Source organism: Hyperoodon ampullatus, assembly GCF_949752795.1.
Source record: "Hyperoodon ampullatus genome assembly, chromosome: 9".
In the NCBI taxonomy this organism is placed as follows: Eukaryota; Metazoa; Chordata; class Mammalia; order Artiodactyla; family Ziphiidae; genus Hyperoodon; species Hyperoodon ampullatus.
This window is the reverse complement of record NC_136922.1, coordinates 47548489-47565806: the sequence shown is the minus strand read 5'-3', so window position 1 is coordinate 47565806 and position 17318 is coordinate 47548489. Positions and strand designations below refer to the sequence as shown.

The 17318-nt window shown below is 39.8% G+C and overlaps 1 protein-coding gene across 1 annotated transcript in view; it reads right to left on the bottom strand.

Annotated features, from left to right (window-relative positions):
• The window catches only part of COL28A1 (collagen type XXVIII alpha 1 chain), a gene marked incomplete at both ends in the record, with an annotated part of 144417 nt that overhangs the window by 51670 nt on the left and 75429 nt on the right, over window positions 1-17318 (bottom strand). The window contains 4 exon segments of the mRNA XM_079711823.1: window positions 1348-1416; window positions 12937-13005; window positions 13248-13316; window positions 16771-16839. Coding sequence (XP_079567949.1) covers window positions 1348-1416; window positions 12937-13005; window positions 13248-13316; window positions 16771-16839 — 276 coding nt within the window.

The window sequence follows — 17318 nt, the reverse complement described above, 5'->3', positions numbered from 1 at the left end:
TCATTGCATCACCCAGTGATAACAACTACTAACATCTTGGAGGGATCTTTATCCATATAAAGGGATCTGTAAGGTTAAGAAATAGCCCACTGTTAGGCTTCCCTGGTGGCGCAGTGGTTGAGAGTCCGCCTGCCTAGGCAGGGGACACGGGTTCGTGCCCCGGTCTGGGAAGATCCCACGTGCCACGGAGCGGCTGGGCCCATGAGCCATGGCCGCTGAGCCTGCGCGTCCGGAGCCTGTGCTCCACAACGGGAGAGGCCACAACAGTGAGAGGCCCGCGTACTGAAAAAAAAAAAAAAAAGAAATAGCCCACGGTCAAAATGGAGTTGATGGACAAAAATGGATAAACTAAGAATCTTGGTAATTCTAGGATCCTCAGTCAAATCTTTGCCTCATAAAGCCCTTTCCCTTTCCTCTCTGATAATAGGATTCTAATTCACTTCTGTGCATTTTGGATGTAAATATTCGTGTTTAACATTTGAATTTGTGATGGGTGGCTCTCTGAAACCTGTTTACCCTATGAACATGCCTGATACTTTACCTCCCTTTTTGAACAAATCAAAGGAATATTTGTTAAGCAAATGAATGAACAATTGAAACAGGGCTCCTCAACCTCAGCATAATTAACATTTTGACCTGGATAATTCTTCATCATGGGAGGCTGTCCTGTGCATTGTAGGGTGTTGTTTAGCAGCATCCTTGGCGTCTACCCACTAGATGCCAGTAGCACTCCTTCCCCAGTGTGATGTAACAACCCACAATGATTCCAGACACTGCCAAGTGTCCCCCTGGGGTGGAGAGGGGAGGACAACATCTCCCTCATTGAGAAACACTGGATTAAAAGAATAAAAGGATAAATAATCACCAAATTGGAGGCGACAAAAGGAAGAGAAATAGAAGTGAGAGCAAAGGGAGCCAAAGGAAGTTCCTCTCACCTTCCACGGGGACAATAAATTAGGCCCTTGCACTGGGGACAGAGTGGACTATGTACACAGCACACAATAGATCCATCAGCTGGTGTCCTGTTAAAAGGCGACCTGAGGCACCTCTGGCCAAAGTAAACGCGTGCTTCTTAATGATGGCACAGCCTCTAAGGAACCTGGGAATATTTTGAGCACTTTGCAATCACTTTTTAAAAAGACATTAACTTTCTAATTTCTTTGGGGGAAGCGAATGGCTTCATAGACCTAAATGTTCTATTTTACTGAAAGTTCACATGATATAAGAAAATAAGACTCTTCATCAACAATCAAGAGAAAACTAAGTCAGCATCAGAATGAGCACTTCCTATGCATCGTCATGGGTGGTACCTGACCGTCACCCAGAGCACAGACCTGAGGGACTCACCTTTGGCCCTTGGGTTCCTATGCCCCGAGGCCCAGGGAGGCCTGGAGGGCCTCTGACACCAGGCTCTCCCTGAAAAGACACAATGAATGACAAGTTATTGATTAAAAGAAATTTTGTGATGTATAATATTTCATATAAAATTTCGTATTTCATATTAAACTATTTCATATGAATTTTCATATTCAGAAATATATTTTAAAATCCCAAACCCTTGAATTTGACTAAGATGATAATTGAGCACTTTTCTTCCATATCACTTTTCTATACTTGGTCAAGGGAGTGTTATTCCTCTTCGTTTTCATTTCTTTTTTTTTTTTTTTTTTTTTTGCGGTACGTGGGCCTCTCACTGTTGTGGCCTCTCTCGTTGTGGAGCACAGGCTTCGGACGTGCAGGCTCAGCAGCCATGGCTCACGGGCCCAGCCGCTCCGCGGCATGTGGGATCCTCCCAGACCGGGGCACGAACCCGCGTCCCCTGCATCGGCAGGCGGACTCTCAACCACTGCGCCACCAGGGAAGCCCTGTTTTTATTTCTTATTGCTATTTATCGAGCCAACCGATACGGGTTCATTTCAGAGCAATAAAGTCAATTAAATTCTTGGCAACCTTAATATATACTTTTCAGAACTCCCTTCTCAGGAATTTGGAAAAGTAATTACTGCCATTGTGAAGAGAGGGAGAAAGAAGAGACAAGAATGAAAAACAAGGGTTAAAAGATATAACCCTCTCCTGAACTGGTTGCTCTCATGTTTTTATGCAACTTGGGTTAGGGATTGGCTTTAGGATACTCCTGCCCCTAGAGTGGTTATGACTGCAGGGTGGGTTCTCTAAAGGCTTTTAGATTCGCCACTGCATGACAGTTTCATAATAGGCAACTATCACCAGAAAGTTGTTGGGGCCTGATTGGCGCAGGTCAGGCCCTGTGGTTAGACCTATTTGAGATGGGAATGATAGGAAGAAGCAGAGAAATGAAAATCTCTTTATTAGCCACCTTCTGTGTCCCCAACACTGTGCTCTGCATGTTCGTATATGAGACTTGATATAATTTAGTATTCACAAGAATCCTGTATGACAATAACTAACTTACCTAACTTCTCTGAACCTCTGTAAATTCATCAGATACATAGAAAATCATATCTACCTTTCATGGAGATGACAGTGGAGGCAGACAAAGAATGCCATGCTTCTGCCGCCATGTCTAGCACAGAGCAGGTGCTTGGTAAGTCTTAACTCCCCACCCCACCTGGTTTTTTACAGAGGGAACTAAAGTTTGCCCAAAGCTGCACAGCTATTGAGAGGCAGGGCTAAGAGGATGTGGAGAAATAGGAACCCTTGTGTGTTGCTGGTACAGCCACTTTGGAAAACAGTTTGGCAGTTTCTTAAAAAGTTCAACATAATTTTACCATTTGATCAAGTAATTTCACTCCTAGGTATACACCCAAAGAAAATGAAAACATATGTCCACACAAAGACTTACATATGAATGCTCTTCGCAGAATTATTCATAATAGCACAAAGCTGGGAGCAACGAAAATGTCCATCAACTGCTAAATGGATAGACAAAATGTGGTATATTCAGCAATAAAAAGGAATGAACTATAGCTACATGCTACAACATGGATGAACCTCAAAAACTATTCTTGGGCTTCCCTGGTGGCGCAGTGGTTGAGAGTTCGCCTGCTGATGCAGGGAACACAGGTTCGTGCCCCGGTCTGGGAAGATCCCATATGCCGCGGAGCGGCTAGGCCTGTGAGCCATGGCTGCTGAGCCTGCGCGTCCAGACCCTGTGCTCCGCAGCGGGAGAGGCCACAACAGTGAGAGGCCCGCGTACCGCAAAAAAAAAAATCCAAAACAAACAAACAAAAAAACCCTATTCTTAATGAAATAAATCAAATATTTGAGACTACATATTGTTTGAGTCCACATACATGAAATGTCCAGAAAAGGCAAATTGATAGAGACAGAAAGTAAGTCAGTGGTTGCCTGGGGCCAGGAATAGGAACTAAGAAGGGGGATTAACTGTAAATGGGCACGAGGGGTGTTGCTGGGGGGATGAAAATGTCCTAAAACTGATTTGTGATGATGGCTGTACAACGTGGTAAATGTACTAAAAAAAATCGTTGAATTCTACACTTAAAATAGGTGAATTCTGTGATAAGTAAAATATGCCTCAATAAAGTTATAAAGAAAAAAAAAAGGCCAGAACCAGGCTTTGAACCTAGACTCCCAAGCTCTTAGGCCTAGGTTCTGTTTTGTCCATGTCCTGTTAGGAGCTAAGTAGCTGATATCAATAGCTTTCAACAGTGCAAAAATCATAAATGATAAAATTGTTTATGTAGAAAAAATCCCATCTTTTATTTAGCTTTGCTTTCTACTTCCAAACCCTAAAATACTTCTAGAGAAAACAAGGCCTTTAAAAGTGGGGAAACCTTTAAACTTTATTACTGAGTTAATTATTTTAATCTCTACTTCATAATTATGTATTCCCTTTTGCTTGCAGGCCACTGTTATGATTCTGGTTTTCTCTATCCATCTCTTCCACTTAATACTTAGCTGCTTTTGAGACCACAGGTACTAATTATCTCTTTAACACCTCTTTCCTTCTGACTGCCAAGTTTTAGTGAACCCAAGTCTCTCCCAGATTAAATGATCACCCCTATCATCAAGAGTTCCAAGTAGAGAACATGAACTAGTCTTATATTATATACATTTCTATTATCTCTTCTTTCTTGAGTACTTCTGAGGTACCTTTAAAAGGAGTATCTATAAATTCACCAGGTGAGGGTCTCCAATTATACCTTACTGTTTCACACACTTGCTCCATTTTCTCTCTTATTCAATTCCCCCAACCATCACCCTTCAGGAGTGTCTAAAGGCTAAATGCAATGGAATAGCTGCCTCTGTGGACATCTTATTGCCCTCTGTATATTTGAACCTTGGCCAGTGAGCTTTAAGGGTGTGATCCATGTCAACTGTGGTACTGCAGTGTCTACTTCAAACAAGCTATCTGTCCTTTTCTATGTAGTTGTTGACATATAACTATGTTTTACCTATCAAAGTTGTCTTTTGTAATCTCTTGATCTATGTTAATATAACCTGATATGTGCTTCTATGAATCTGATAGACTTTAAACCAAGACTTATCTTAACACATTCTGCAAGTGTTAGAGTTGGTCAGTAACAGGTTTTAGGGTGGTTCCTTGGTGTTTATGGATCATACTTTTCAGTAGATAGGAATATCAAGCCCTTAATGAGCTGTGTAAGTCCACAGAGATAGTGTCCCTCCACTATGGTGGGTTCTTGAAAATGTATAGTGTCTTTTGTTCCACGGGCCATGCGTCCACGCTAGACCACAACAAGGTGAATGAGCACAAGAGGACCGTGGTCAGGACTCATTTCATCCCTTGATAACTCTGGTTTTGCTACAGTGCAACGCCAATGGTACCTAAGAGGTGCATTTACTATGATATTTTCAGATATGTAGTTTTATTGTCTGTGGATAGAGTGACATTCACAAATAAGATTTTACAATAAGTACTTGCATAGCTGGACTTCGCTTCCCACACAGGATCCAAGGTTACTGGAGCCTGCAGAGGGAGCCCTTGCATTAGGAGATAATGAACAGACCTGAAAGCAAATTCTGGAGTTGCCATTTTTAACTTTGTCCATCAATTTCATAAGACCAGAAGTCTTATAAATCCTACCCCTACCCTCTCATCTCCACTCCCTCAAAAAAAGAATAACTATTTAGATTGTCTCCAGATTCCTCTTGGCCCACAAAAGGGATTCTGGATGGGAGATACTCCTTTCAATTTCATAGAAAATGGCCAAGTTTAGGACTTTCTGCAGTGCTTGCATATATGAACTTAGCAAATGATTCAGTAAAGGTTTTACCTAGACCATAACCCTGCAGTGTGGTTAGTTTCAACCTCATTAAAATCATACATAATCTTATGATGGCTCTAGTAATCATTCATTGAACATTTTACATTTTAAAAGAAAGAAAAGAAGAAAAAGAAAGCAAAGGCACTATCACATGCATTCATTTTCTCTTTGGCAAATATTCGCTTTGGTTAATATTAAAATGATTATAATTAATTTTTAATAAAAGAACTCAAAATTAAAATTTATTTTTTATCATGTGGCAGGAGCATTTTAGCCATTATCTTATCTGAACTTCTTAACATCAACTTACTGCATAAGGAAACTGAGACCTAAGAGGATACATGATTTGCCAAAAGCCATGCAGCTGGAAGAAATTCAAACCCAGGTCTGACTCCAGAGTCCGTCTCCCAGCTTGGTGTTGGCTGGAGCTAGATGCAAGATGACAACTTCTCCCCAGACTTGTTTCCAGCTGCCATTTAATGCAAAGACCATGGCTATGTGGCTGTGGAAGTCCTTTTCCTACATTGAGTCAATCACACTCTCTCAGAAAGAAGAAAGAAAACATCCTGATTGTAAGATTCCCAAGAGGCCCACACAACCTACACGAGTACCCAGCTGTCTAAGGCTTCCCTCTCCCTTTGCCTCTATTGCCATTCCTCAGTTTTGTGGTTTTTCCCGATGTTTCAATTGGTTTCATTCCAGATCTCCTAGCTATACAAATTCTTACTCTCTTTTTATCCATACTGCAAATATACTTCATTTGGCATAGTAATGCATACCCCAACTACTACTACTACTACTACTACTACTACTACTACTACTACTACTACTACTACTACTACTACTTTAGTGTGTTAGAATTCATAAAAATGTTTTGTAGACATTATTCCATTCACTTCGCAGAATAACCCTTTGATGTAGGCTTATTATCCCAAGTCACAGATGAGGAAGCTAAGTCTGAGGGAGATTAAATGACTTGCTGAGGTTACAGAGCTAATAAGTGGTAAAGTTTTCAAGTGGACCAGTGATAAGGAAATAGTTTGTTATACCTTTTATGTTTTATAAGATTTAAATATAATATTTGAGAAGATAGTACTCTTAGAGACAAGACAGCCCATTAGACTTTCTCCCCCTACATATATTAATAAAGCTTTAATCACCATTTCTCCCTTTGTTTGTGCCAGTTAAGTCTCTGTCACTCTATGAGAGGGCTGTGGAAGCAGGTTACAGCTGTTCTAAAAGTGATTTCATGCTTTTCTACTTTGGGTCAATAAAAAGCAAATTGAATTCACTGTGAAAAGAATTAGCTTCTCAAGGATTTTCCCCAAAAAATGTTACTCTGAAGAGTCCACTAAATGATGAAACCAAGGAATGATTGAGTTTTAAAATAAGGTAGAAGAAGTCAAAGTGATGATTAGCAGTTGCTTAATGTTTCTTTCTGGCTTTTAAATAAAATTAAGGTATAACTACTAAGCCTCCAACTACCACAAATACAAGCACCACTCTGGAATGAATTACGTAACGAGTATATGTAACAGTTTGGTGACTCCTGAATACCTCACTTTTGGTTGCCAGGATGTCAATGGAAATTTTAGAGGCCTTCTTCTAAGCTTACGGACAGACAACCCAGATATTGATAATGTGTATTAATTATAGACTGGCCATTGTCATACAACTCAGTTGCTTTTCACTGACACCCTTTAAGATGAAAAGGGAGACAGTAACAATTACCAGCATACTTCTCAGGGGGATGGGGAAACAAGAAGGTGCTAGAAAACAAAAACTCAAGTCGCTATAACATTTCCTTTAGTGTACTTTCCCAGCTTGAAATTTCAAAATATTTAAAATAATTTCAATTCTTCAAATCAATTTCTCTCCTAGAACTTTAATATTTACCCCAAAGCAACAGTATGTTAAATGATAACTTAAAAACTTGCTTTAGGATTTGGGAGGATTTGTTGTTGATTGTTTCTTCCTTTTCTCAAAATGAACTCATCAAAGATGAGCAAATGATTCCCCTGTACCAAGAATCTCACTGGAAAGGGACATTCTTTCTTATTTAGTTGAGTTAGAAATCTCAAAAATAAAAACGTTGACAGCGCCCTTAATATCAGGGAGAAGAAAAGGCTCTTGTACGGATATTCAATATAATTTTCCACTGGGGGAAAGTTCCTCCAGTCTGCATGATTAAAAATTAAAATGTGTTGATGGTGATGTGGGTGTTGAATGATAAGAGGATTTAGTGTGCATCCTTAAGGTTGAAAGGAAGGTGTGTATGCACTCCGGGGAAGAGAAATGCAGAGCTAGGAAAACAGCAAGGAGAAATGAAAGCAATACTGAAAATTATAAGGTAGACTACATTCCAACTCTGATTTCAGAGATCATGCATGGAACTGAATTGGGGAGTAACCTTGAAAAGTCACCTAGTCAAGTGACCTTTTCTGGCATCTAAAGGTCAAATTGCCTGGTATTTAAACTTGATATGGCTCTGGCTTTAATTAGTCCTGTTTTCAAGCTGATTGTCCTGCCTGTAGCAATTTTGCAGTCATATTATAAAAGGGGGGTTTCTTCAACTCCAATTTGGAATCATGGACCCTCAACTTCACTAGCATTAAGTCTGTATCCTAGGTCAGCCCTCCTTGTCAGACACAGTTCAAAATGGAGTTCCTTGTCCAGTCCATGTCCGCCAGTGGAATCCACAAATTCCTAATGCATCTCTGTGTGAATCGCTCCTCTGTTCCACCACTGCCTGCTGGTGGTGTGCACATATGTGAGCCATTGCAGAGAACAGAGGGGCGATTCAGATGCTGGGAACATTTTTAGAATAATGATACTCAGTGGAATTTCACATAGACTTCCATTTTAATTTATGAGTATGGGTCACCTTTGTCAAATAAAGCATGTATTTATAATATTCAAACATTTAAAGCTTTTGGAAAATGTTTAACTCTTTGGGTTTTAGGTTTATGCTTCTGCTTAATGTTTACATAATTTAAGTTTTGACAATGGAAAAACTAGAATGGAAAGAGAAACAATCTAACTGTACACTAAACAGTGCCGAGGTAGTTGGAAAATGGACAGTATTGAAGACCGAGCATCTGTAGATCAGGACAAGTCATTCTACCTGCTCTGATTTATTCATGCACTTAGTTTTTCATTCATTCATCCATATTTATAGACTCCCTCTCACACTCAACACAATATAGTGTCAACACTGTTTATATTGTAAAGGGGCAAGTTGCTCAACCTCTCTGGCTCTTGATTTCCTTATCTGTAAAATAAGAGAGTTGTTAAAAATGCCATGAGCTTCTGGAAATATTTAGGTAACATATAATATTTAGGTAGTATACAATCATGATAACAACAATAACAACCCAACAAGCTGTTTCTGCCCAGACTTTATTCCAACCACTTTATGGTTAAAAGGTCCCTTGAGGGCTCCAAAGCGAGCTTAAAGTTCCTCTTTGCAAGAATTGGCCTAAGCTCAACTGCCGCAAAGCTTTGGGGAAGGCCTTGGCTTTCTCTGTGATGAACTAGCACTCTGATGGGGGCTGAAAGAGCTGGGAGAGGTGCCTGGCAAGATGTTCCTGCCCTTCTGGAGCTCAGGAGAGCCACTCCTTGTAGTTCTCTTCCAGGAGGCCAAGAGTAAACTCTCACCCTCAGAGATGTCAGTGAATCAGCCCTGGGGTGATTCACTAGCCTATGGGGGTGAAACTACAGAAGCAAAGAATTATCTGGGCTTGTCAAAGGGAGATGAGATTTATATAATGAGGGTCCCCAAATCACAAAGGGTCCTTCTCATCTTTCTGGGTCCAGGAGAGAAATGGCAGCAGTGTTAGGTAGAATCTTTGAGCTTGCCCTCCCCATCATCCAGCAGACAATTTGGGTCTAGGGTTCAGGGAACTGGATGAGCACTTCCAACTTAGCAAAAAACCCCTGAATTGTCAGTTCCTCTTTCTGGCATGTTTCCAAAGTAGATTTTAGGGACTTCCCTGGTGGTCCAGTGGTTAAGACTCCACGCTTCCCCTGCAGGGGGCATGGGTTGCATCCCTGGTCAGGGAACTAAGATCCCGCATGCCCTGCGGTATGGCCAAAAGACTAAAAAAAAAAAAAAGTAGATTTTAAAACTGTATCTACTATCTCCTTAGAAATTGTAGTTTTTACAAGAATTTTAGAAATCTCTCAGAAGCCCTTGTCAAAATTTGGATTACGTTCATTCAAGGGAAGTGTATAGAGAAGTACTGTAACCACTGATGTCATAATGGAATTCTTCCACTTGGAAAAAAGCCATGGAGTGCCACAAGGGTGCAAGATGTCAGGGACTGTTTTTTATATGTTTTGAAACATAGAAGCTTTGATTCGAATGTCTGTGTCAAATGCTAAACACATGTGACCTTAACTAAATATCGCAAAACCCACCATAAATTAATCGTCAACCTTAACGGTTTCCTCATTTCAAAACACATTTGTTTTGTAAGTTAATGCCCTAAGGCCAATATTTTAAGGTGACAACACAGAATTTAAATAAGAAACATGTCTGATTATATGTCTATACAATTACACACACATGTGTGTGCATGCACACAAACCCACACATTTCCATGCACTTACGATTTCTCTGCCATTTTAAGAAGAAATGGAAGGAGGGGAATTTTGCATACATTTGAGTCCTGTGCTTTTGCTACCATTGGCAACCTTAGGTTTTTTGAGAGTCTCACCTCCACTTTACCAAACCAAAAGGACAAAGTTAAGTGGAATTAGACTTTTCCAAATATTTCCCTTTCTTTACCAGCTTCTGTTGGGCTGTGTGTGCTTGTGTGTGTGTCCAAAAGTTTTCTTCAGGAAAAAAAAAAATGAAAAAGGGCCCATAAAGTCTCTAAGCCTTCTATAAAAGAAGAGAGGTGATTTTGAAAGTTATTAAAAGCTGGTGTTTGCTTTTAGAATTTCCTTTATTTTTCAAGTTCATGATCCACAGGTTCTTTGATTCTAAGACTATCTTGCACTCTTGACATCTCCTTCCAGGGCTAGAGAGGGCCAGGGTAATGCATTTTCCCAGCATCCACAGGAAGGGGCGACAGAAGGAGAAGGCAGCGGGATGGAGGCAGGTCCTCACTTGTGTTCCCATCTCCCCTCAGTAGATGTGAGCTGGAGGCTACTGCTTCCACTCAGCCTCCTGTGTGAGTTAGCAGAGGGAATATGAGTTTCGCTTAAGGCATCTTCTGACAACATGCTGACTGTTAACAAAAACAGAAAATAGGCAGGATAAAATTTTGAAAGAACATTTTATTTTTCCTGTGATTTTTCCCCTTAAAATGTGTATGAAAAAAATACAAGGGACTTTTAGAGGGAAATGATAAATGAACTCATTTAGTAAATGTTTAGTCTGCATGTTAAATAACCTGACATGGTGGAACATGCACAAGAGTCGATTTTTTTTTTTTTTTTTTTTTCAATACGTGGGCCTCTCACCGTTGTGACCTCTCCCGTTGCGGAGCACAGGCTCCGGACGCGCAGGCTCAGCGGCCATGGCTCACGGGCCCAGCCACTCTGCGGCATGGGGGATCTTCCCGGACCGGGGCACGAACCTGTGTCCCCTGCATCGGTAGGTGAACTCTCAGCCACTGCGCCACCAGGGAAGCCCACAAGAGTCAAATTTTTAAGTGCCCACTATCTGTGCTTAAGTGCCTGTCTTTATCATTACTGCTAAATGTAAAGCAGTAACGCGATGGTATAATTTAATATAATACAATGTATACTTATATAAAATATTTATAATAATCTACTCTGTGGAAATGTAAATGGTTACATGCTTCCATTGGAATACAAATGCATTCCAGTATATTTAACACATGCCTTATTTTGAATAGGAATAAGCTTCTAGTTCCATAACTAAAGGAATGTTTAGTGTAAAAACAAAAGTTTTTACCAATGTTTTGCTCAGCAGAAAGTAATGCGGTTTACATATTGAAGTTCCTCTTTCTATTTTTAAATTTTAACATTTTGACAGACACTTTGCCTTAAAGATAAAAGAATATTTCAATACCCAAATTCAAATGAGGATCAGATTCAGTCCTGAGTCAGACAAGCCAGAACCTTGACAAAAGCACCTAGGGCGTCTGTCCTCAGCACAGCCTACTCAGCACTTTTAGACACGTCTCCCTGACCTTCCTGATTACCCTAACACACAGAGATGGGCAGGAATCAAGATCTCCTTTAGAGATGAATTGAGTGCGATGGGTCTCCAGTCTTTCATTCTACCTGGGAGAGGCCAAAAGGGTACTTGCCCCACTGTACAGAAGCAGTGTCAAGGTGTCAACACTCCCAAGTGCTGGGGCAGAGGCCAAAAACTCAAGACAAAATGTTGACATTAGGCACTTACAACCTCTTTCTCTAATGACCTGAAAGCATTTGAAAATCTAAGTGAGTAGGTATATTTCTAAGGAGAATTTCACTCTGTAGGGTAACGCTGATTATTCATTTTCCATTCATTCAACATGTTATAGAGTTCCTACTGGGTAGCACATCTAGTTCTGGTCCAAGAAGTTAGTACGACAAAGAGCCGGCCTGCAGGAAAATTTATACTCTTGTGAAGTATGCAGAGCAGTAAATAAGCAAGATGATTTCAGAAATGCTGCATGCTATGGAGGAAACACACTGGGGGACGTGACAGTGATGGGGGTGGGGAGACAGGATTGCCTTTTGTATGGCGGACAGGGAGGCAAGATTTGAGACCCGAAGAAGGAGCTATCCTGACAAAGCCAAGGTCTGGAAGCAGGAGTGAGATGAAGAAGGGCAGGCCAGTGTGGCTAGAGGTGGGCAGCAAGGGAGCAAGGGGCGGGAGCGGCAGCCAAGTTGTGAAGGGCCCCGGAGGCCATGGAAAGTGCTTGGAGTTTGTTCTCTGTATAAAGAGAAGCCATTAGAGAGTTTTTTTGAGAAGGAAAGGGATGTGATCTGATTTATGGTTTTAAAAGATCAATTTGCCTGCTAGGTAATAGAAGGGCAGAGGTGGAAGAGGGAAGACCAGTGAAGAGGTTTGAAGAGCCCAGGTGAGAGATAATGGTGGGCTGCCTGATGGAAGCAGCAGGAGAAAAGCAGCCAGAAGCAAGATACATTTTGAAGGTAGAACTGATGGGATTTACCATAGGCCTACACGGGGAGGGAAGAGAGGGAAAGGAAGGACCAAGAATGACTCAGGCATCATGGCATGAGCAAAGGGTGCTTGGTAGCACCATTTCCAGGCTTATGGAGTGAAAATCAAAGGCTTTATTTTGGATGTTAGGTTAGAGTTGTCTGTGAGAAATCTAAGAGGAGATGTATGGCAAGGAACTAGACGTGTGAAAGCAGGGCTTAGAGGAGGTAAGATAGAAACTTGGAGGCCATCAGTGTGCAGATAGTGGTTAAAGCCATGATATTGCATGAGAGCACTTAGGCAGGGGCATGGCCAGAGAGGGGAGGGATCTGAACCAAGTCTGTTCTTGGTACAGGAAGACAAGGCAGCAAAGGAATGTGAGAGTTGCTACCAAAAACCATAAAGTTAATCTACATGTTCAAGTGAGTACAAGGCCCAGGAAGTCCATAGATGAGGAAAAGTAACTTGATCAATTCTGTAGATGCTTCTCCTCTTCTATCATGTCTGATAAAGATTTTTACCTTTACCAAACTAAAGGTACATTTTTAAAAGCTACTGTTACCTACTTTAAAGTCTTACCTTTGCTCCAGTGTCTCCCTCTCTATGTAAACCCCTTGGTCCAGGGGGTCCTGGTAATCCTCCAGGGCCCTGAGATGACATAATAATGGAGAGAGGGAGCGACCTTGGAGCAACCTTGTTGTGTGCAGTGTTCAGGAAGGAAGGAAGGAAGGGAGGAAGGAAAGGAAAGGAAAGAAAAGGGAGGAAGGGAGAAAGAGAGGGAGGAAAGGAGAGAGGGAGGAATGAAAGGAAGGGAAGGAAAGGGAAGGGAAAGGAAAGGAGGAAAAGAGGGAGAGAGGAAGGAAGGAAATAAAAGCAATGTCCACACTTACAGCCACACCGGGATAGCTGTCACCTTTGAGTCCTGGAGTGCCCACTGGTCCCCAAGGGCCTTGGGCACCCTGGGTAAATTCCAACACCAGGAGATATCATAAGACTAAACTGTGAAACACCTGGCAAAACTTAAGCACAAAACCAACTCAACATGCCAAAGGTGGATTTGATAAGTGCAAAGGAATGGTTTGAAAAATTTTAGAAGGAAATATGGCAACTCCTTATCTCCTCATAAGTCTTACCCATGGAATGAGTGTAGGGAATATATATGAACCATTACAAAGTCCTCTATGGGAAACACACTTCATGGGCATTAGAAAAGGGCTAGTTGCTGATATTTTAATTTTAAAAATTACCTATTTTTAATTCATCATAAATCAGGAAGTATAAAATGAGAAAATTTAGTAAGCATCATGTGAGAAGAATAGAGAAGAATATGTAGTAAAAGTTTAAGTATAAAATAAGATACTGTAGGTTACCTATTATTATGTTTCATCTATTATCTTCCTCAATGGGGCCCAAATTAGGTGAGGAATAAATAAGCTCAAATAAAAATTAAAAACAGATTAATTTTAAAAAAACACTTTATAAAAGAATAGGACATAGAGTTTGTGGTTCATATCCTGAGACCTAGGAAAAAGTTATAAATACTGCTTTACGGTGATGACCTTGGGCATCAAAAACTTTTAGTAGCAACTACTGACCTCTTATATAGAGGATAGGGAAGGAGAATTGTTGCCATTTGAACATTAGAGTTCTCTGTACAAATAGAACTTGGAGAAATTTCTGGCTAAATTAAAATGGAGAAAAAGAAAAAAAGAGGAAAACTCTTACCAGAGAAGATTTATTAATTGTAAGTCTACTACACTTATATTTAAAACATTTCTATTTATACCACATTCCGTTCTGTTGCTGTGATAACTCTTATAATGGCCCTTGTCAATACACGTCAATTATTTTGATAAAGAGCTGTTCATGTTTTTAAATATTTATGTTTTTCCACATTAGGAGGAAACTCTACTAATAAACCTTTGTTTTCCAAGATTGGAAGAAGTATCAGGATTCTTAATATTTATATTATATGCAAGCAAACACTGAAATCAAAGTGCCATTATTCCAAGCCACAGTGTTGCCCAAAATCTAACTCCCCAAAATTGCTCCTGATTCTACTCCTGTGAATGAATGATAGGGAAAAAAAGTTATTTAAGCAATTTAAGCAATAAGAAAGTTAAATTGATTTTGAAAATCATGAATGCAATAGCTGTTATTTCCCGTTAAAACAAAGAGACTGGCTTTATGTGGTTAACGTTCTTAAGAACGATCTTCAGAAAACATGTGGCCACTTATAAACACTTAAGGTACTATTTATCATCAACAAAAACCCAAGGCGATCTCTTAAGGTTGTATGACAGAGAAAAAACAAATTGTTCTGGAGAGGTGAATTTGGGTGTATTCCCCACTAAGGAACTGGTCGCTTCTCAGAAGCAATTTATTATCCTATTCCAATTATGTTCAAGGTTAAAATGCTAAATATTTTCTATGGGACAGGTCCTAAAATAAGAGGCCCATTTCTCTGCATGCTTACATAAGGAGCAGGCCAGCAACAAAACAAAGCAGTAACTGCTCCCTGGTTAAGTTGAAAGAAAAAAAATTGGTAACAAAATTCACTTTCAGTTTTCATTTCTAAGTTCCAAGCCTATAACAAATTATCAGCATCTGTTATTTTTTATCCTCTGGCATCCAGAGTGGGGGGAAAGCCATTGAAACATTCATAGTTTTTGAACATTTTTTTTTCCTGGGGATCTTTGTCCTCTCTCCTACAAAAATTTCAGTTAGCTTGTTACTTCTAATGCTAATGGGGGTGGGGAAACGGCAGTGTTCTTGCTCAGATTTTTATTTTGGATGCCTCACAGTATTTCTATGGATGGAATTTTGCCACTTGGTCTTTCTGCACTGGATTCAAGAAAATGTCTTGCAGAGTGATTCACTTTGAAGTGTCTCTCTCATTCAACAGAAATTAGGGTAGAAATCTTAATCAGGTGTTTCGAAATGGGCTTTCAAAAAAATCTGGGAGGTCCCTGAAGTGATACACAAAACTGAATTTAACATGCCAAAACTTTTATCAGACATTTAACCCTCCAAGAGCTTAAAAACCAATGCATTAGGGAGAATGGCAGAAAGAGTATCATTAGAGGCCGAGGGGTTAGAAGATTGATTGAAGAGGCAAATAACTTTAAATACTATCACCAACGATGCCTAATAATGATCAGTAGAAAACAGGTGGAGCTTTTAAACCCCGGCTGCACATTTAATTAGATTTTATTTCTATTGTAAAGAATAGTATAAGTAGAGAGAAGTAACTTTTAAATCACGGACCTAGGAATACACAGATTCAGGAAGTTATCAAACAATATGAAAAATGTCACCCAAATGTTCTTGATTGAGGTCATATCTGTAGTTTTAGCATTAGGAAATTTGGAATTTTTTCCTTGAGTCATACATAACTTGGTTTTCCATAGAATATTTACATATCTTGGGTTCCTGCGTGCCTCAGAGTCTGGGCAGTAGGATGACCATCTTGTTCTCATTTGCCCAGGACATTCTCTGTTTTAGCTTGAAAATGCCACATCCCGGAAACCTCTTCTGTCTCAAATAAGCCAGAAGATCATCACCCTAGGAAGGAGGACTCTTAAAGTGATTAAGAACAGCAGAGGTCAGGATCTTACCTCATCCTTCAAAAAGAACCACTCCAACTTATGTCAGTATATAATAGGTTTTGCATTATATTTCAAAGATGGTTCTAAGTTTTCTTTTTTGAAGTTTGAAAATCACTGACGTTAGTACTTGAACCCTTTCATCTAGAAGAGACAATCTGATAAACTAAAGCCAGCTTCAAAGCTACATAACAACATGCTACTAATTTAATAAGTGCTGATTATGGAGCCCTAAAGCCTGTTCTCATAAACAGGGATGTGCTTGTTGACATTTGGAATGTAGAATTTTGCTTGATGCTGGGTTTTATGTGAGGAGGGAAATGGTACTTTGTCGCCATGGGAAAAAAGTGTTGATTACTAAAAGCTGTCTTCTCCTATAATTATTTGCATTTTCATTTGAAATAACTCTGAATGATGGACAACAAAGCAGGGAAATCTGATTCAGTAAAGTTTCCAAACATGGACAATGTTTTATAGAAGAGATACATTGGCCATTATTATATAAATGTAGGAGGCTAGAGGTCATATAATCTCATATCAAAGATATTACAAAAAGCATTTTCAATCAACTGTTTAGTCAGCAAACATTTTACCAGAGGAGCTATCCTCCCCCACATTTATGAAAAATAAATGATCTGCTAGCTTGATTTTTTAAAAAGGGAATAGTGTATTCTTACATTTCAGTTCATCAATGTAGAGACTTCAAGTAGAACAATCACAATCATCAACTTATGATGCATTAAATCTACTTCCACTTCTCTTACATACAGGAAAAAAAAAACAACGAAAGAACATGAAAAAAGGATACCTTTGGTGCTTGAATAGCAATTCCAGGTTCTCCTTTAAATTCAGGAAACCCAGGTCCTCCTGTATCTCCCTGTACATTTCAAATAATGTTCACAGTTTCAGGCTTTAGATTTTATGAGAAACCATAATGGCACAGAGCAAAAAAGCCATTGGCCAATTATAAAGGGCTTAATCTATTAGAATCAGATCCTGAGAGAGTACATCTTCTAATGTATTTGAGGGGAGTTTCAAATCTTAAGCAAATAAAAACTGTCAGTAAAGACTACTAAGCTGTTCAGAGAAAGGCCACTGAAATAATAGGTGGCTCTCTAGACTCAAATATTTAGACTGTGAAAACGTCCAGGAATGCTCTTACATCTGAGTGGATTTCTTTTCTGCCAGACTTTCTGATTAGCAGATTATTCTGAACAAATGCAATAAATTCTTACATGCTTTAGGGTCTAGGATTTAAGGGAGGTAGTTCAAGGTAAAGTTCAAGACCAGGAGCAAGAAATCTGGTTTCTAATCTTAAATTTGCTGCTGGCCTTTCATCTGCTTAATTGTGAAATA